Source organism: Tasmannia lanceolata, unplaced genomic scaffold, assembly GCF_043159265.1.
Source record: "Tasmannia lanceolata isolate RefF3 unplaced genomic scaffold, GAP_Taslan_0.1 ptg000011l, whole genome shotgun sequence".
Lineage (NCBI taxonomy): Eukaryota > Viridiplantae > Streptophyta > Magnoliopsida > Canellales > Winteraceae > Tasmannia > Tasmannia lanceolata.
The window spans coordinates 18,532,127-18,553,042 of NW_027518688.1; the positions used below are offsets into that span (position 1 = coordinate 18,532,127).

The 20,916-nt window shown below is 39.8% G+C and overlaps 2 protein-coding genes across 3 annotated transcripts; one reads left to right on the forward strand and one right to left on the reverse strand.

Annotated features, from left to right (window-relative positions):
- Positions 1–4,156: 4,156 nt before the first annotated feature.
- Positions 4,157–6,264, forward strand: LOC143886200 (UPF0496 protein At1g20180-like). Of its 2 annotated transcripts, none has more exons than XM_077390150.1 (2): positions 4,157–4,449; positions 5,039–6,264. In XM_077390150.1, exons 1-2 carry the CDS (start codon positions 4,413–4,415, stop codon positions 6,091–6,093), a joined length of 1,092 nt encoding a protein of 363 aa, XP_077246265.1. In that variant the 5' UTR covers positions 4,157–4,412; the 3' UTR covers positions 6,094–6,264. The 2 variants fall into 2 exon arrangements, with proteins under 2 accessions (XP_077246265.1, XP_077246266.1); XM_077390151.1 differs by lacking the exon at positions 4,157–4,449 and adding an exon at positions 4,519–4,808 and having other exon boundaries at positions 5,039–6,263.
- A 2,902-nt stretch (positions 6,265–9,166) lies between these two features.
- Positions 9,167–20,447, reverse strand: LOC143886537 (cell wall integrity/stress response component). Its single transcript, XM_077390547.1, has 5 exons — positions 20,201–20,447; positions 17,623–17,741; positions 9,877–9,934; positions 9,674–9,751; positions 9,167–9,573 (listed from the first exon to the last, which is right to left on the reverse strand). Exons 1-5 carry the CDS (start codon positions 20,391–20,393, stop codon positions 9,380–9,382), a joined length of 642 nt encoding a protein of 213 aa, XP_077246662.1. The 5' UTR covers positions 20,394–20,447; the 3' UTR covers positions 9,167–9,379.
- Between the last annotated feature and the right edge of the window lie 469 nt (positions 20,448–20,916).

A 20,916-nucleotide genomic window follows, 5' to 3' on the forward strand; every position in this document is an offset into this window, starting at 1 on the left:
GATTGTTTTCCTCATAATCTTTTCTTTCATGTAAAATGGCCATGTAACAATTTTTTTTTCTTTTTTTGAAAATTAACAATTTATTGAATAAGAGATAGCTACATGCAATGAGGACAAGGTGTCCCCGGCCCCATGATGGATACAAGACATAAGTGCATAAAGCGACACATGAAGAAGTTGTAGCACTATCAAGGTGGGCTCATTCACAACAATTTCCGTATCCATACGTGACGTCCCATCCTTCGCCAAACTATCCATAACGGAAACGTCTCATGTGCAATAATTAAGGCTTAATGATTCGTATGATATCGCGGATCTCATCTATGATACCGGCCAATCTCAAAGGAACCTCGCTCTAGCTCTTTTTGCCCAAGCAATGACACTGGCCATGTGCCTTCCACGGAGTAACTCATAACCGTATTGCGGTTTCCCGTTGCAAATAACACCGCCAATTCCTGCCACACGTGGATTGCCCCATGAGCTTCCATCGAAATTCAGCTTAAGCCATCCATTTGGTGGGGCCGACCAGCAAAGAGTTATTTTGATCTTAGATCTTTTTTCCATCATGATTGTGCTACCATTCCGCAGAATATGATGAACAATATATGGTACCCCTCCATTTTTGTGCGCCCTCGATAAGATGACAATGTTGATAGCGAGGCATAAATAACAAGCGCTGACCTTGACTTATCTTTAAATATCCTATTGTTTCTTTCGTTCCATAAAAACCAAGTCACGACATACGGGATTGCAAACCACATTTTGTCGCCAATGCAACAATGAAGGCATTGATGATATTGATGATCTCCATATGCTTTTCCTCCGTTAGTTGGGTTGGCTTCCATTGCTTTACTTATAGAAGAAACTCCTTGCCGAGAATCCGCCCTGCGTATCCGGTGTCCAAATCCATTTATCCTCCAGAAAAGGGGAGAGATAGGAAGTGGAAAGAACCTTCAGGAGCTTCGTAAAGGATTCGATTTCCTCATCCTTCAAGTCCCGTCGTAAACGAATCCATTTTTGGCCAACTTTCTAATTTTACGCCCACCATATTTTGTAAATGACAAAATTTTAAACTCATTTTGTTGTGTATCCGTTTTTTTTTACTCTGTTTTTTTGGACCAATACCGTATTAAACTCAAATTTTTGCCATATCGTTTTTTTTACCAAATCACGTTTTGCTAACTATGATCCTAACAAATATCTTCTCAAACCAAAAGCTCTACCCTCCCTCTCTATCGATCTAAGGGATGGAAGGGTAGAGGCCTTTGGTGTCCCTTCCCGGTCATTGATACGGATAATTTCCAAATACTAAATCCGTTCTCTATGTGACCTATGAGAAGTGGAATAGGTTCTTGGGCGGTGGTTTATCCTGTGGCGGATGTCAGCGGTTCGAGTCCGCTTATCTCCACCTTGTGACCTTTATCTTTTCTAACTCTGTCTGTAACTCACTAGAGGCTCGGGAAACAAAGAGAAGATGTGTACGGTTTTTTTCTTACAAATAAAAAAATATCTCTATTTCTATTCTCCGCTGAAAAATGAAGACTAAGACTGGAGCTTCGTGAAAAAGCCCTTTATCGGATTTGAACCGATGACTTACGCCTTACCATGGCGTTACTCTACCACTGAGTTAAAGGGCGTTTCTCTCTATAAGAACAGTGCGTTCCGAGAGAAGATTTCACAAAACCTTTATCACTTAGTTTTCGACTTTTCGGGAATATATTGGCTGATGAATAGGCCAGGGGAATAAAAGAACCTTTCGGACGAAATCAAAGATGTACTCTTTATATTGGAGATATTTGTTTCGAGTCGTTATCCAAATTGAATTGCGGACCAGAGACCTCGCCCGTGAAGTAAGTCATCGCACCTACGATCCAATCAATTGGGAGAGAATTAGGGGTGTAAACGAGCCGAGCCGAGCCGAGCTTGGCCAGGCTCGGCTCGGCTCGTTAAGCTCACAAGTGAGGCTCGGCTCGGCTCGGGCTCGAACCAGGCTCGGCTCGGCTCGGTCAGGCTCGGCCAGGCTCGCGAGCCTTACCGAGCTCGGGTTATATTATGTTCACACCCCTCATTTTCCCTGGACAACCCTATTTAGTGTAATTTGACTATTTTTTTACACTATGGGGGGTGGTCCAAGTAACAAATGGGGTTCCAAAAATGAAGTGACATATTTTGCCTCCCCTTTTCACTCCATGGACAACCCTTTTAGTGTATATATTAATATAATATATATATATATATATATATATATATATATATATATATATATATATATTTAAATATATTAAATTCTTAACGAGCCTTAACGAGCCTTAACGAGCCGAGCCGAGCCGAGCCGAGCCTGGCCTAACTCGGGCTCGGCTCGGCTCGTTAAGGATTCGAGCCGAGCTCGAGCGAGCCTCCGAGCCCGAGCCAAAATTGACACCCTTAGAGAGAATCAATAGATTATTTTTCGGGAGCGATTCATCCTTCCCGAACACAACTATAAATTTCTCTTCCATGACACTTGGCAAGCCAGAGAGAGATGGCAGGAGAGAGAGATGGCAGAAGAAAAAGTCCATTTCTTGCTTGCACAAGGGATAACCATGGCTTCAATGACTTGCTCATCGCGATCAATAACCCTACGTCAAGCAACATATATGTAAAGATTTCATAGATAATTCAAATAAAAATCCCAGATTAGATCCAGACCGTTCTCCGTGTGTGGGCAGATTAATTAGACCATACTCCTAATACTCACGTCAACCACAATTAGGCTTCCTAGATTGGTTTTCCCGTGACCCATTAAACGAACGGTCTAGATCTGTGTATATGTACGACGTGTATGGCTTTTGTCTGCCTTGATGGTGACGAATCTGACATGGTGAAACTGATTTTGTTTTGGATTGGTAAAACGTGTCTAATGTGATCAGTGTGGTGCAGAATTAGGTAGGAGAATCCTGAGGGACTTTTACTAATTTCGGACTTTATGATTGCTTAAAAGAAAGCTTAGGGCTTACTACACTTTGGCACTTGTAGGAAGTCGGAAGATTTTCCATCTGTAGACGTAAAGTGGGTGTAAAACAAATTTTACATAGAATTTTTCACTTAAAAATGGTAGTAGGGTTATTATCTTGATAAACATAGGATATTTTCTTGATAAACATAGGATATTTTCAATGAGAAACGTCTAATTTCATCACTCCCTTCTTATATATTTTTTACTAATTCAACTTTAAAGAGGTAAAAATATTAAGGGTGCATTAGAATTGCCAGAATCAGGAATCAAAACTGGCATCCTATTCTGATTCCCTCATTCCCATATAAAAAATTCAATTAAAAAAGAGAATTATTTAAATTTAGGAAAGCGTTTGGTAGTGTTTGGATTCAGGTATGGGCCCACATTATTTGGATGATCCAAAGCGTTCATTTGATGGGTCCTGACATAGATAGGGTGTGCCCAAAAAATCAGCTCCATCGGATTAGAGGGGATGTCTTTGTCACTTTTTAAACTATAGGGGTTGAAGTGGATGTGTCAGAAACTAGAGGGGGTGTAAATGTAATTATCCCTAAAAATTATAATAAAAAATTAATTCCAATAAGGGCAAACCAAAAATACATTCCCACATTTACCCCTAATCCATTCCACCCCAGTTTTAATTCTACCCCCTTATTCCATTCATTTATTTGAACCAAACTCTAAATTTAGAATAAGATGTCAATTCCAATGCCTGAATCGAACCCGCAACCTCAAGGTTGAGATACCAAGCCACAACCATACAAAGCATGATCCTAACCATACAATGGGAAAGGCTTTTACCCCTTGAATATTAAATATTGATCTAATTTTTAATTATCCAATATCAGATGGCTGAGATCATTTGACTGTCAATATTTATGGTGGAACCCACAAGATGAATGATCTAGATTCTAGAATGTGCATGTCAAGTGGGATCGATATAGACTCTAGAGTGTGGACGTCAAGTGGGCTGTTTTATCTCTTACATTATCATCCTAAAATCAGGTTAGATTACAAGCAAATATGATTCTATTCTATTGCCTAGAGAGAGAGAGAGAGAGAGACCCATGTTTTCGTATTCACCTTGCGTTGCCTTACATATGCAAGAAGCCGCGGGAAAACAGTTAAAAGGGAAAACGTGTGAAACAGCTAATGGAGGTGAGATGGAGCTTGCTTTCTTTACACTCTCTACTCTTTCCCTTCCTTCGAAAGCCTGTGACTTGTAGCAGTAGAAGCAAAAGCTGTCGTTCCAAAGGCGGTGAGAACCTTTTCAAGGTAAAACAAAGGAGAAGAAGAGAGCCCCAACATAGAAAAAATAAAGAAAAATAAAAGCAACAAGAGATATCTATATATGGTAGAGCACCTTGAATGAATCACAGAAGATATTTTGTTTCTGTTTCTCTTTCAGTAGAAGAGTATGTGGCCCAAGTTCCTTTTCCATAGTAGATCAAGAGGTGAGTGCAATATAAAAATCTTTCCTTTCCTCAATTTGGTTCCTGTATGAGTAGATGGTTTTTATATTCTTTTCTAATTGTGAAAATGAATTCATAGAAAAATCAAGTACGTACCATTTTTTTTCCAAAGAGATTGATTAATCTTTAGATGGGATAAAAACTCTATTAATGAAGGGATAAAACCAAGTACACAAACTTTGGATGCAAAGATCCCATTTGCCAATTCATAAGGCAAGCTCTTTTAGATTTTCCCAAGTGGGTATTCAAGAATCCAACCGTATCATAAATCTTAGTGCTGTTCTTTGCCAAACACACCCATAAAATTGGGAGTTCTAATGGGATCCAATGCATTACTATCGGTATGATCACACACTAAGTATTTCATTGTTCTGGTTCTCAATTAATAAGCAATTATAGGGTTTCATTTATGATGAGAAAGCTTTTATATGCAGTTGTATTTTCCCTTCTTTATAGTTAAATAATTTCATCTTTTTTCATGAATTGTTAGAAGTATAGATAATATCAAGCTAGCTTATGAATATTGGTTTCTCAAGATTTCTGATGGCTTTTCTTCCATACATCTTCTTAGGTGAATTTCCAAGGGATAGCGGCCGTAACTTGCAAAACAAGTTAAGTGTCAATGAGGAATACACGGAAGCTTTTAGAACAAAGTCTTACATAGAAATGTGGAGCAAAATTCAAGGCCAACTAAGAAGAACAAATGAAGAACGCCTCCCCTTATCTCCCTTACCTTCATATGTACAAATCTCTGAATACCTAATCGAACCTCGCCAAGAAGCCCTACTTGCCATGATCAACAAGTCCCACCTCCATGCCCTAATCCTCGACTACTTCGCGGGCAGCTTGGAAGCCGGCAAGATTTGTGGCTTCCTTCTTGAGTCCATCAATCAAACTCGCGTAAATTATAGTATAATTCAAAGGGTTCTTAAGCTAACCAAAAGGGTCACCGCGGATTACACCGAGGAACAATGTCGGCTCATGTTCTCCGATTTCACGAAGTTTGCGAAGCTCGAAAACCCGTTATCAGGATTGAGCCGGGTGCAATTTCACCAAATTCATGAAGTTTTTGAGTCCATGCTCAAACGGCTAACTTCTACACGTAAAAAGATCCAGCGAAGGGCGAAAGTTTTTAGATTTTGCAAGAAGAGTTTGAGAATCTGCCTCATAGCTGCTTTAGGGGGAATTGTGGTGGCAACAATATTCCTCGCGGCACATACATGTGTTGGCATTGCCACCACGCCAATTGTCATTAGTTCTTCTACTAAATTGTTGAAGCGAAAGATCAGATCGTTGCGTCGGCTTAAATTGAGATCCCTAACAAGACTTGGGGCGCAGCTCGATGCGGCGGCAAGGGGGGCTTATATCCTCAATAGGGATTTCGACACGATGAGTCGGCTCATAACACGATTGAACGATGAGATCGAGCATAGTAATGCTATGATTAGCATATGTATGAAGAACAAGACGGTGCACCTATTGGAAGAAGTGGTAAAGGAGCTTAAGAATAATAAGTCTTGCTTTCTAGAGCAGCTAGAGGAGCTGGAAGAGCATGTTTATTTGTGTTTTCTTACCATTAACAGAGGCAGAAGGCTTCTAATACAAGAAATAGTAGTGCATCAGTAATATTTATGATGGTTCCAATTCCCAATCTTGTAAATATTTTTTCTCCCTTTATTTTCTCTTTCGAAGAAGAGCAAAGAGGAAATAGAAGTTGAAAACTTTCGGAATTTTTCTTGTCTTCATATAATTAGTTTATTGGGTTTGTAATTTTATTTTATTTTTTTTGAAATACATACCAATTTTATTAAGAATAAAGGGTTACAACTGCACTTCAGTTCAGGGTAAAGATTACCCCATATACAATGAAACACTAGATGCTCCTTATTTGACTAGGCAATTAGCCAAATCATTAACACTTATAGAAATGGGAGAAAATGATAATACACCATGCAGACACAGATTTTTAATCTCATCCATGAGATTGGCAAGTCTCCATGGCCGGTCACATATCCCTTTGACCCATGAAATTGTGTTAGGAATCACTTTCCACTTCCAAGCTGCCCGCCTTCCATCTGTGTGATGAAAATAGTCAATCTTTGGTGAGCAGTACGGATGTCAACTTATGTGGAATCAGTGATGCCAATTGGACATGCACATGAGTAGTTGATGTTACATGGAGAATTAATTCCTAAAGATGGCTCTGTTTGGTGGCACCATCTTGATCGGGTGCCACCAAAGGGTGCAATTCAAAGTAAAATGGCACTAGAAGGTCTATAAAATGACCAGAAACTCACCATTTCACATGGAATCTGAAAATGCAAGTGGAGACTGAATTTAGAAATTCGAAAGCAAATTTCATCCTCTTAAAGCTTTTTCAAAATTTGGTTTTGTCGATTTTGAAGTTTTCTCTCTAATGTGTTGTTATTTTTGAGAAATAGTCACTAGCATCTTGCATACTTGTTAAATCCATTTGTCATTCGGGGATTGTTGCCGTTTAGTGCAAAACGTCATCAAACAATTGACAAAGATTCACCGAGCTTCATTGTATCTTGGAGGTGAATCCGTGGTTCTCCTTGCACACAATTGGTGGGGGCGAATATCGTCTTATGGAAAGTGACAATCCGCCTTGAAGTTTCTCAACTTCCATTATCCGTCATCTCTACCGTTAAATTTTCTCCAATACTTTGCACCCTGCAAGAGAAGATGTCAAGGAAAAAAGCAGATAAAAATAGCCCCAAAAACATCCCATCGATAGCAACCAGAGAGAGAGAGAGAGAGAGAGAGAGAGGGTTTCCATGCCATGCAAACTACAATACTTACAACTTCAGCCTAAAAAAGAAGCAAAGAAGGACAATAATACAATCATTACAATTAGTCAGCACAGAGAGTTTTCATGCCATGCAAACTACAAGACTTACAACTTCAGCTTAACAAGAAGCAAAGAAGGATAATAATACAATCATTACAATTTAGTCAGTTCATCATATGCATACCTAACTCCTTTGCACCCTACAAGAATATATCAAGGGATAACCCAACTAAATAGTCTTAGAAACATCTCATCGATAGCTGAGAGAGAGAGAGAGAGAGAGAGATAATCGACATATACTATCAGCAAGCCAAAAGAAACATGTTTGGAAATCGAGGAAGGGAGCTCTTTACTAACCCTGAAGAAAAAAAACATCACCACCTTTCATCTGCTATTCAAAATCAAACAGCCGTGTTTTCTTGCCACCTGAAAGGCCTCTCATTCCCTATGGGCCCTAGACCCACTTCCACACCTTCCCACCAAAGCCAAACCATTTCTACGCAAAATACAACACTTTCAAGAACAAGCTTTCAAGTGGCCGGGTATGGGGGAGGAGAAAAATCAAGGGACTCAAAGAGATGAAGGTCGGATATAGCTTTTGCATTGAATTCTCTAAGCTCAATAGATTCTTCACTTGAAGAACTGCAATAAGTGCTGGCTTTAATCAAAAGGAAAACTGTTTAGTATGGATTTCTACAATGGTGAAAGTGGGTTCATTTGAGAAGGTAAAGGTGGGGCATGGATGCCTATAAGTGAACGTTAGGCTGAACGGAGGTACTACCGATGTGATCCAAACCCTTCATCTGATGGGAATCCTACATGTGGCTTACATCGACGTGATCCAAACCCTTCATCTGATGGCCTCATCAATGATAGACTGCATGCTGAGAATCTCACAAATCGAGCAATCCTGACCATGTGATCAATGGGCTTTCGAGCACGATAAACAGGCAGTTAGAAAACTAAAAGTCCTCATTCAACCCTAATTAGATTGTTAGGATTGTCCAACGGCTGTGATTTTGGATATCGTGGAGCCCAACGAATATTCGAAATATTTCTCAAAATAAATAAATTAACCATTGGATCTTCACTTCCACCAATAGGAACAGGCAAACATAAGTCCATGAAGAAACTATCAGTACTAAAACAAGGGGATTTATTAGAGAAGCCCCAATGAATCTTAGACATAGAAATTATAAATAACCCATGCTTTTTAATAATGTCATTTCGTTTAATGTAATTTTGTGTCTGTAGCCCATGGTAAGACCTCTGCTTCCCTGTTGAAGGTGAAAAAACATGACAAGATCTGTGTTGGTGCGGGAGAAGACCCTTTCATTGGTGTAGCTCAATCCACTTGGTTATAGAATGTACATTTTAATCGTTTCTGAGTCCAAAAATCAGTTTTAGATGCAATCAATTCTCAAAATCCAAAGCAACCGAGTCTAATTGTATAATCATATCCGCGCGTATTGTATATTTGTCAACCCAATCCTCCTTTGGACACCCTTAAGGGGGAATGGTAAGGCCCTGATCGTTTTGGACTTTGATAATCAATTTTGAGTTCAAAACTGATTACTGGATTCAAAATTGTGGTGCCGAACTTTTGTTACCTTCCCATTTTATTGATTTTCCAAGGCATTATGATGCCCAACCATGGACTAAAAACTCTGAAAATTTCAGCATTGAGCCTATTGTTGAAAATGCCCGAACGGTGAACAAACGAATTCAGATTGTAATGGAAAAATGATATGTACACTCCCTTGCTTTAAATGGGGCACTCCTCATTCCACACTTAAATCGTTCGAGGCTGTTCTGATTCTCAAATCACCATCAACGGCAATTTAGACAAGTATTTAGTAAAGTAAGCGTCATTACCAAAACAGGAAGTGTGGAAATCATTTCACATGTTATAGTAATCCAAAGAAACTGTTGAAAATGATAGAAAAGCAAAACAGAAGCATATTCACTGCTCATACAACAAGGAAGATTTGAGGAACATAAATCATGAAGCTTTGTGAGTCGTGAATTTCTAGCAGAGGACATTGAGTTTGGTTACAGGCTTAAATGATGAAAATGAAATGGAGATGTGGGTTATCTAAACTAGAGTGGCAGTAGTAAAACAGGACATGGAATGAACTCTGCTAATAGATTCCCATCCACATGCTTTGAATGGATGGCCTCCATGCTTAACACTACCAAATCCAAATTCAAATCGTCGGCAACCTCACCTATGATTGCCGTTGGCTTCTTTCCTTCCCCAAGACGCTCCATTAGCTTGAATTCCTGAAACCCACCTACACAAAATGAAACCAGACCAACATTAATCAAATCGAAAATACTATCAGTTCCAAGATCATAAGTATCATTTTCAGTATAATAACAGAGCAAACCAACCTTCTTGAAGATGAAATCGGATGCTAGAAAGTTGAGTGTCGTGCTCTGGTATAGACTCTTTTGGTTTTTCGTCAATCACTGCAAGGAACATCAAGTTCTATATCCCTTGAAATTCTTTACTCAGAAGGTCTTTTCCTCTACAGCTTACTTTTCTAAGACTGGTAGAAAGGGAATAGCTCTAGTAGAGGTAAGATGGGCGTTACCAACGACTGTGATGTCTGCTCCGTACTTTTTTGCTAAAGCAGTTGTAGTTGCCGCAGCCTACAAAGGGAAAATTAAAACCCACATTTAAGACCATAAGACGGGGAACAGATAGCCTACCCAAAAAAATACGAGGCGCTGATAAATGCCTCGTTCAAAGAAACACAAGTATAATAAAATACTGCAGTTATTTTACAGAGCAAAATTCGACTTTTATCTTTGGCAGGTAATCTGGGATTGAACCCGTAACCACATAGATGCAAGACTGCACTTTCCAATTGAGCAACGAGCTCAATCCCTGCAAGTACCCTATTAAAGTCATTGGATAACTTAGTAAATGTAACCTATTAAAGTAATTCAAGGAAAACTCGGTACAAGTATGAATGGACACACTGAAAGATCCATGCATAAAAATAAAATTGTCCAAGGTCCAACATTACTAAGCAATAGCCCACTAATCAAATGGCTAGGATTGTCAAATCAGTCTGATTCTATACCACGGTCTATCCATGGTAGGACCCACCATGAATGGACAGTTAAACCTTAAAATCGTGTGTACAAAGTGATGACCGATATTCCCACGACTAATTTTAATCGTGTCTGACACAAGACTCTTTTTTAACAAAAAAAGTTAGGTAACAAGGACCCGATTTAAGTGCTCTAGGAGTTCGCTGATAAGGAAGAATTTAAGTCAACATCATGTTGGTTCGAAAGAAAGTGGCAGTGATGGATTTTATGTTTGTTGTTGGGAGTGTGCACAAGACACTGACTGACAGGCTCTCCCTGCCCAATTTTGCTTTTGGACATAGAAAAGCAATGTCTTCTTTGTTCTTTTCTTTTATTTGAATGATGATCATTTAATTGATTAGGAAACTAAAGCTCCCTACAAAGGGGGTCAGAAGACTCAAACGACATAATACAATCAGAAAATAGAAGATGGATAGGAACAATAATAGAACAAGCTAAAGGAGGAAGTCAAATATCTCCAAGCTGGCCTGGTTAACCCCGGCAAGCGCAAGACGATCCATCTCACTAATAGCAGATCTCCAAAGGTGATGAACTCTAATTGGGAAACCAGCTAGCCGATCCTAGATCTCCTCAAAAAGTGGTGCGAACCTCCACGGAGAGGATGTGACCAGTCCATCTTCCCTCAACCATAAGGTGACCCATATCAAACATATCCAAGATCCAAATACCTTGTAATAGTGCCATGACTTCCACCTCATCAGAATCTTTAGACCCAATGGGACCAGAAAATGTTCAGTTGATGCCTCCTACCTCATCTCTAAGAAGGCCACCGATCGTAGTTGGACTGGGATTTCCAATACTGAACCGTCAAAGTTAAGCTTAAGCCAACCTGGCTCGAGGGGGTCCATCTAGGGACAATGTGCTCTGACCTTTCCGAAGTGGAACATATCTCCTTCTAGCACTGCCTTATGTTTGAGCTAGTGCATAAGCTAAAGCAAGAAATGATCCTCACCCAAGAGATTATAAGGGATATAATCTTCATGTACATGAAGTATGAGCTTTTAATCACACTCTTGAACAACCAAGTGTTCCTCTCCTTCCGGAGAACCCATACTGATGCTAATAGCGCAACTATCCATAGGATTTGATAAATTTAGGAGTTTTCACTAATTCTTGGATAATTTACATTAAGCACAAGGAGTGTTTTTATAGAACACTCAAATGATAAACATAGCAAGAGAGTAAGACATTATGGAAAGACACTATCCTAATCTAATTCACTAGCCTAATCTAACCCAACCAACCAACATAGCCTAATCAAATCAAATCTTCTAATCTCAGAATATTTGATCTTGATTTCATTTCATTCTCTAATATGCCCCCTCAAACGTATATGGATTGAAAATCGATATACGTTTGATTACAATAGATATTCCCAAAAAGAAATATAAAAATTTGTAAATTTTTTTTTTTTTGAAATGGTGAAAAATTTGTAAATTTTGATGCACACTGCCACGATTTTCTGGACGCTGATGAAGATCCCCTAATGATGGTGAGTGATGTTTGATTGCCGAATAAGATGATGATTCCTGCCATCGCAGAAGAATATGTCGCTTGGAAGATGAGCCTCAACGAATGACTCAAGCCAGAATGCGCGAGTAATTATAGGTCGGTTTGGAATACCGATCCTAACAAAAGTGTCACTATGGACCAATGCCGGAATGGGAAAAAGAAAAGGGTCACAATGGACCAATGCCGGAATGGGCAAGAAACTGGTTACTATGGACCAATGCTGAAATGGGCAAGAAATGAGTCACTATGGACCAATGCCGGACCATGGACAAATGCCAGAATGGGCAACAAAGAAGAGATAAACTGAGAGAAAAAAGATGGAAGTATAGAGATGAGCGACAATTGGCGATCAAGAACAATGATGCAAATCTTGACAAAAAAATTGGACACGGCATTACAAAAGAAGGTGCAAATAGCAAAAAAATGGGGAATAGTGTGCCAACAAAGACATAAGAGAGGTGCCTCTACAGAAAAACACAACCTCATGGAAATTAAAATTGAGGGGCTGTCATTATCATGTAGATGCAAGTAGTTTGTGAAACACAAGAGGAATGAGTAGTGAAGATATCAAATGAGAGGGTTTCACAAAAGAGGCTCATAAGAAAAAGAAAGTGAGAATAGAACTTATTGGAGGGTGTCATTATCAAGTTTGGAATGGGATTATTTTCCTAATGATAAAAAAATATGAGGCTGCATTTCTTACACCTCTTCTTGATATGCCTTTTGCAAAAATCTAGAAATCCCACTCTCAACAGAAGGGATGAAAGCATCCTTGGGCCAATCCCATTGAAAAGCCTCACCATGGTGAAGTCAAGGCCAAGAAGACCCTTTTCTTTTATAAGAAACAGAATCCAAGCACGAGAGCCTGACAACAATAAGAAAAAGAAATGAAAGAGGAGGAAGAAGAAAAGTTGTGTTTGCAACGGTGATTTGTTGGGGCCCGGCGGACGACGGATCAAGCCGTCCGCCGGAGAATGAAGTTCTACAGCTCGTGCTCAGGGCGAGGTCCGAACGACCCTCTCTGATACCATGAATTTCATTCTCTAATAGGATTCTCCCTTTCTCGGGCTAAGGCACAGCATACCAAGAAGAAGATCGGGAAGCTGATGAGGGAAGACCCATGACATGCTAAATCTATAAAGGATCCTACACCACCTGTCTGGCAAACCTGCAATGCAAAAACAAACGATCGACAAATTCTTTTGTTCCCATATAAAGAGACGAGGAAGGGGTTCGAATGCTTCACACTCTGTCTAGTTGCGAGACAAGGGGTTAGAAGATATGAAGGTTGAAGGACTTGACACTAAAATCCCCAAATGAGGTTAAGATCCAAACCCTTTTATGACTACCATTATTCCTGATATACATGGTATCTGGGATAGCCAAAAAGTCTCTCTCGCTCCCTCCCTCCCTCCAGGATAGGTGACCGTCTTCCCTCCCAAAACACTCTTGATTCTATGCATCCTCATGGTTAAACACTCCATAGAGGTCAAGGAATGCAACTTTTAGTGCCGATTCCGAACACCACTTATCATGCAAAAACCTAATCGTGTCACCTTTGTACACTATATAACGGATACCTTCCTAGAACATGCGCATTTACTTCAAAATGTACCTCCACTCCAAAGCATCAAGTTATTGTTTCTATAATTATCATGAGAGTAACAGCTTTCGGGGTGGGCTCCATTTTTACCTTCAATTATTCTAGTCCACAGCAGGCGTCTTTCCTCCCAAATCTCTAGAGCCGCTGTCCTAGTAATGCTTTGTTAACATTCCTAAGATTACAAATTTCCAAACCCTAATATTGACTAGTGTACATACATACTTCCAGCTTACAAGATGGATTTTTCTCTCATCGTCCGCTCCCCCCCCCCCCCCCAAAATAAAAATAAAAATAGGAAGTTCTATTATCGTCAGCATCCCCCATAGGATGGTTCACTGGATCTGCTCGATGCGCTTGATCGCCTCAATGGCACATTTGAACAAGGAGAAATAATAAATCATGGAAGAGAGATGCATATTATTTTGTAAAATTGATCTGGAGAAGGCATCTTTTTTAAATTAAACACGGGGAAGCGTAGTGAGCACATAAATTAGGATTCCTTGGATTAGATGCATTGTAGGATCAATTTTGGTAATTCATGTAGGTGACAGATGATAGCGGTGTTTCTTTGGCCCAATTCTTTACATCACTATGAATGTAGAGGCTTCTCTAGAAGTGCAAGAGGTCCCTGGCAAAGGACTAACTCTCTCATTCCTCTTTGATATCATTTCAAAGGCTTTTGGCATGTTGGTTGAGAATTGATCATTGATGGTTGGGAGGAGGCCTATACGGTGACGAGTATGGGCCTGCCAATTGTTTCGCACCTTCAACTTGTTAGTGATACCTTTATGTACAGTGATGGAAGTCGGAGCGAAGTACTCAATTCACAGGAGAGTTTGTTTAGAAGGGTTTAGGTCTATGATGGGCCTCATACATGAATGGGAAGCAAAAGAGGATGCTTCGTACTATGATACCCAAATAGAGATAAGCATATGGAGGCGGGAATTTACCAAAATATAGGATACAGATATAGATATAGGTATCTCATACCATGAGAGAAGGCACAGGATACGTATACAAAATCAAAGTTTAAAGTATTTCTTTGGATTACTAGAAAATTTTCACAAAAAAAAAAAAAAAAAACTATTTCTTTCGATTGTTGGATCGTGATGAAATGAGCAAAAGCCAATGACCAAGATGGTCAAAGCAGATACAGTTCTGATTTGTATAGGGGTGAAAAATAAACAAAACACAATCAAACAGCAGCCAAGCTCAAGGCAGAAAGTGATCACACATCATGATCTCCTCTCTGTCGACTCCAAACCTGGCCAAGGCATTCACCTCTGAATTGACTGACCTCCAGAAATGTCGTATCACAGGATCGTGACCATCTAGTCAGTCAAGAATCTCCTCTATAGAATCTGCAAACCGCTGTGGAATGGAATTTTGATACCTCAGCCACAAAATGAAGTTGAGGGCCCCCCTCAATAATAATCCTCTCTATCCAGATGTCGTCAAGCAATCTGACTCCATGGAGTACAACATGAACCTCCTCCTGAGCCCCTCTCCTAAAGGACCCAAATGTCAGGCCAGGGTTACCTAAGCTCGACCGATCAAAGTTCAGCTTGATCCTTAAGGAATCCATCTAGGTCACAGACCCTCCAAATGGAGGCTGCTATGTCTGATCTCCTCACACCTTTGGATACTCCTTTGAAGACTCCTGTTTCTTTCCTTCTATACAAGCTGTAGTGTGGTAGCTAAGAAAAGGTTCCAATAAATTCTTCCTCTAGAGGTCCAAGAGCAAATCTCCATGACTGAAAAAAGTGACTAGGGAGAACACGGCTGACTCCAAAGCATTCCAACACAAAGGACAAGAGCAAGTGAAGCAACAATGTAACAGAAGGCGGTTGACTGACTTAGCATGAGACAAACATATGTCACAATGGTTAAGGATTAACGTGTCTCTATTTCGAAGGTGATCAATCTTGAGGATCCTATCAAGGCATGCAGTCCAGCCAAAAGGCATTGATTCTCAAAGGAGCATTAGATTACCATACATAATCTAGCAGGACAGGAGAAAAACATGATGGAAGGACCAGATGATCAAAAAACAATTTGACAGTGAAGATACCAACCAACCATGGTCCAAGTCCAAACCCTTTTATCACTTCCCCAACCCCTCAAATAAATAGGGTTGATTCTGTCGACAAAAGAGGCCACCACACCTAGGTTCCTTCTATAAAAGAAGTTCCAATCCATCACACCCTCCCTTCCTCTAAAGCACTCCGCCACACCAGGGTTTCAAAAGAATCAAAACTCCCCCGCGTCATCATGGACTCCCCCGAGTTGACTACCTTTTACCATTGCCGCATTCTTGTTCAAATCTGTGTTTTGCCAAGCAAAGTCAATCAAAACTCATTTGACTCTCGAGTTATGACCGCGTCAACTGAGTACTCAGTTGCGCCAACCAAGACTCGACCCCCTTGTGCCGAGTCCACTAGGATTTGTTTCGGTCGTGTTTTGAAACATTGAGGCCACACACATATCTTTGCGTGAAGGCAAATTATATAGGGTAAGGTCATCATCTTTTTGTGATCCGCTCCCACACGAGGGGTCAGTCCAAAACTTGATCTTATCCCTGTCTCCACTCTAAAACGAATCACTTTCTGGAAGAAGGTCAGCAGTTTTAAATTATCGTCATATTGTGGTATCCTAGATTCTATACTCATTTAATGAAGACCATCTCCCTATCCACAAAGATAATATTTCCCATGACCACACGTAGTCTATTAGCCAGTACTTTTCGGAGAATCTTATACACGCTCCCTATCAGGCTAAGACAGCAGTCAGAAAAGTTTTCAATACCCTCTCTTTTAGAGATAAGGGTGACAAAAGTGGCTCCTGAGCTTCGACTAATATTGTTTCCAATATGGAATTCCTTAAAATGGTTCATTATGTCATATTTGATCCATTTCCAACATACTTGATAAAGGTCATACAAAATCCATCTGGCCTGACAGCGAACATTGCATTCATGACGTCCACTTCTGAGAAAGGCCTTTCCAGCCCCAAACAACAATCCTCGTCCAGTTTTTCAAATTATACACCCTCTGACTTGGGTAAAACCTGACCCTCTGAGGTATACAGAGACTGAAAAAAGGGAACAATTTAGGTCATAATAGCTCAGCGATCCTCGAGCTCTGCTCCATTTACCATCAAAGAATTAATTCGATTGCTGGCATGCAATGCTATGAAAATACGCGACGTTTTTTCACCGTCTTTCAACCATTTGGCTCTGGATCTCTGTTTCCGCTTCAACTCTTGAATGATGAAATGGTTAGAGTCTTCCAGAAGTGTGGCCCTTTCCAAGGATTCGGATACACTGAGCTCCCTCTCTTTGCAGATGTAGTCATGCACATTTAATTTCTCAAGTATCTCTGCTTCCCTTTGGTTAGCTCATTGAACTCCTCAGCCCAAAATTTTAGTTTTGTTTTAACAAATCTTAATGTTGGCCAAGTCTCACATCCATCGATCCCAACACAACAGCTTCATACACCGGCACCTTGAGTTTATCAAGTAATTGAGGATTTGAGGGTGCTCCAGCCATGCCAATTTAAATCAAAATTTGGTTGGGGGTGGAGGGGTGGAGGCAACACGACCCAAGTTTTGGATCCAGGAGTAAGGGACAGTGATCCGAGGTCAATCTTGGAAGGGCAATCTGGATGGTGCCAAGGGAGAAATATATAGCTCTTCAAGGTGCATGAACTAACTGACATAATTTGCAACTTTGATGTTCACATTAAAGAAAAAAATCGATATAGTGCTCAAGTAGAGAAGCTATCCAACTGGAGTAATTGGCATATTTTGACCAAATTAAGATATTGATCACTATTTAAAAACTCCCCCAAATCAATTGCAGAATTGCCCAAGATGACTAGCTTTATCTTGGCCTAGTTCTCGTCCAGATCCTAGTTTTATCCTACAAAGTCAATCAAAAAACCTTCACTCAACCGAATTAATGAAAACTTGCCTGCGGAAATCATGGATTCGCCTAAGTCAACTCCTTTTTACCTTGGTCGAGTTCTCAACCAAGTCGGAATTTCTAAACATTGACAGTGATATACATAACAATTATTGTATGGAGTTATAATAAGATAGAAAGAACCTGTCTCGTTCCCTCAGAAAGATACGGATTTTGGTCCGTGATTGGAAGAAGCACATGTTTGAACTCTGTAAGAGCACTTGCAGCGAAACCACCAACAGAGTCCTGCAGCTCTGCCCTTGCTGAAAACACATCACAGAAAAATTATTCGGCCACCAATCATGTATGTAAGTAAAAATAAGGATAAACAGTTAAATTGGGAAAGCTTTTTAATGATGATTAAAAGAATAAATTGGGATTTATTAAGCAAAATGGTGAAGGCAAAGCAAATAACATCAGATGGCACCATTCAAAAAATAAATAAATATCATCAGATGGCCTGAATAACTTGGCACAATTCACCTTCCAACTTGACTTATTTTGATATTGGCCGTTTAGAAAGTGATCTGCAAACTGGTATACATTAGAAACCCAAAAAACTTTTAAAGTCATATCATAATGATACTTGTCAGAGGAAATTTGTTCAACTATTACCTTCATTGGATATGACTGATCATGACTAGCTCAATTCACGTTTTCAGTAAAAACTAAGGCATACACTCCATGTATCTACATACATTGATTTTCTGAGCAATGTCACCCACGCACATTGACGACTATAACCGACCACATATTCATTGTGAAGTTATCGTAGGATGTGTCAGTTAGCAAAGCTAAGTTAGTGAGTTATAATACATTCTCAGTCATTGATTCTTAGATACTCACAGCTATGGAGGAGAATTTTTATTTTGAAAAATGATAGCCAATTTTATAACATAAGGTGAACGAGGTGGTCAAAGTACAAAGCCAAATACATAGAGAAGAAGAACAAGATACATCAAGAAAGTGAAATACAAAGAAAAAGAGGGAACTAAGGAGGAAGAGAATCGAAAAGAGTTAGAGAGTCCTTAGAGACTCCCTCTCTCGCCACTTGATAAGCAGAGCAGTGAATATGACAAAAAGACTAAGAATATTGAGCCATCCAATCAAACATTTCATCAAATAGGTGATCGAAACGCCATGGTGGATTTTGAGATTTCTTGAGCCATCTAATGACATTTAGAGAATCAACTTCTACTAATAAACTATCCATCCGATCTCTAGCTAGTAACTTCAATCCTTGATGCACTGCTCTAACTTCAGCCTCTGTTGCATCAGAGATCCCAATGGGGCCAGCAAAAGCCCACAACACCTCACCTTCACAATTCCTTAAGACCCCACCAATACTAGTCGGACACTGATTACCAAAGCTAGAGTCGTCAAAATTGAATTTCACAAAGCCCGGCACCGGGGATGCCCACGCTTGGGTCAGTTTTTGCTTCGAAGCCACCAATCACATATGGAGGAGAATTATTTTTATTAAAATTACAGTTGTTTCCTATACACTGAGGTGATATCACTTGTAATATCATGGGTGTAAGTTCTTCCTTGTTTCAGGTTTACCTCGTTTACTGATCTTTGGAATTATTGGAGAGAAGTTATTGGAGATAGGATGCATAAGGAAGCCCTTGCTCCTAAATGGTTTCCCCCTGAGCCAGGGAAGTTGAAACCCAATTTTGACGGATCCAGCTTAAGCAAGCCAGGGAAGTTGAAACTCAATTTTAACGGATCCAGCTTAGGCAACCCAAGTAGGGCTGGCATAGGAGGTCTTCTTAGGAATGATTTGGGCTCTACGAGATGGGCCTTCTCAGCACCAATAGGAGTTTCAGAGTCAAATGAAGCAGAAGTTCGAGCAGTCCTTCAAGGCTAATAGTGGAAGGAGACTCTCACAAAATCATAAGATGGTTGACTGGTAGTCATCCACCCCACTGGCGGTTTGCACATTTTATTGAAGAGATTGGACTGTGCGGCAAACCACGGTATAGTTTATAGTTTATCATCATGTTAAAAGATCAGCTAATAGCGAAGCTGACCAGCTGGCTAGGGCGGGTGCCCTTAGAGAGAGTCTGGCTCCCTTTGACTTTATGCCTCCGTGATCCATTGTACTTTATCTTAATTCACTTTTGTTTTTATTTTTCTACTTTCCTGACCTTTTCGGTCAGTTTTATCTTAAATAAAATCAACCACTTTTCAAAAAAAAAAAAATTTACAGTTATTAATAACAGGGTGAGAATAGAGAACAATGAAGTTATTTTCGCTCTTTCTCAAAATATTTGTTCTTCAACAACAAAATAGTCAATGCATCCTAGACTAAAATGCCAATTTCCTACAAACGCAAAGTAATGTTATCTGCTAACCGATCCATTAAACAGACAAAAAACAGCCATCAATTTAAGCCATATAGAACACATTCATCAAAAGAAAATTTTCTCACTCTAGCATAACTATGATAAACTATACAAAGTTACAAACCCATGTCTAAAAAACTAGATTCGACCCCAAAATCATATTTTTTTTGTTGGGTTTTCAAGTTTCAATTTGGCTCAAGTTTTTTTTTTTTTAAAAAGGACCTATCCAATTTACTAAAAAGAAATTCCAATCAATGATCAAGCCCCACACCCACCTTTCCAAATAAGAAAATACTTAAACAAAACAAAAACATTGGAATCATACCTATGAGTAGAAGATCAAATAGAAGAGCAAAAGAAAGATGAAATCAAACCTCTGTGAGTGGGTTTTGGGAAGGGAGAGAAGATTGAGGGTTTGGTCCGATTACAAGGAAAAGCGAGCGAGAGACGATCAAGAGGCAGAGATAATGAAGAATAATAAGACAAATAAGGTCTGAGAAGCATCGGCATTTCTGTAGGGTTTGAAGAAAAGAGGGGTACGGCAGGTAAATAGTGAGAAAACGCCATGGCAAAATGGGAATAAGCCCTCTGAGAGAGTGAGAGAGAGAAATGGTTATCGTCTTGGAAGGAGGGAAAGTTCGAGTGAAATCATGAGTTAGGGGGTCCACGTGTCCATCCACTACAGTGGCACGTGTAAAAAGACTGCAATAAAGTTACGGGTAATGATTTGTTCGCCCCACTGAAGAATAATTCGCCCCACTGTTAACGTGATTTGACGTCATAAAGCGTTAAAGTTAAAGGTCTGCCCCACGTTAAAAGGGGGGCGCATTATCCTAAAAAGGAGCGAAAAATATTCCCAACGAGGGAATTGGCCTAGCACCGTACACGTGGATATGCGGTGAGAAGATCTAGACTATTTTATAAGTGGGCCCACTATAGATATAAAAAATGATGACCGTTGATATTTATAGAACATCAAAATTCAAAAGTAATGGTGTTAACGGATACATTTCGGATCATATCCGATCCATTTGGAATTGGATCATCTTTTGAGTGTGCATTTTGAATCTTAGTTTCTAAGTCTGGGTCA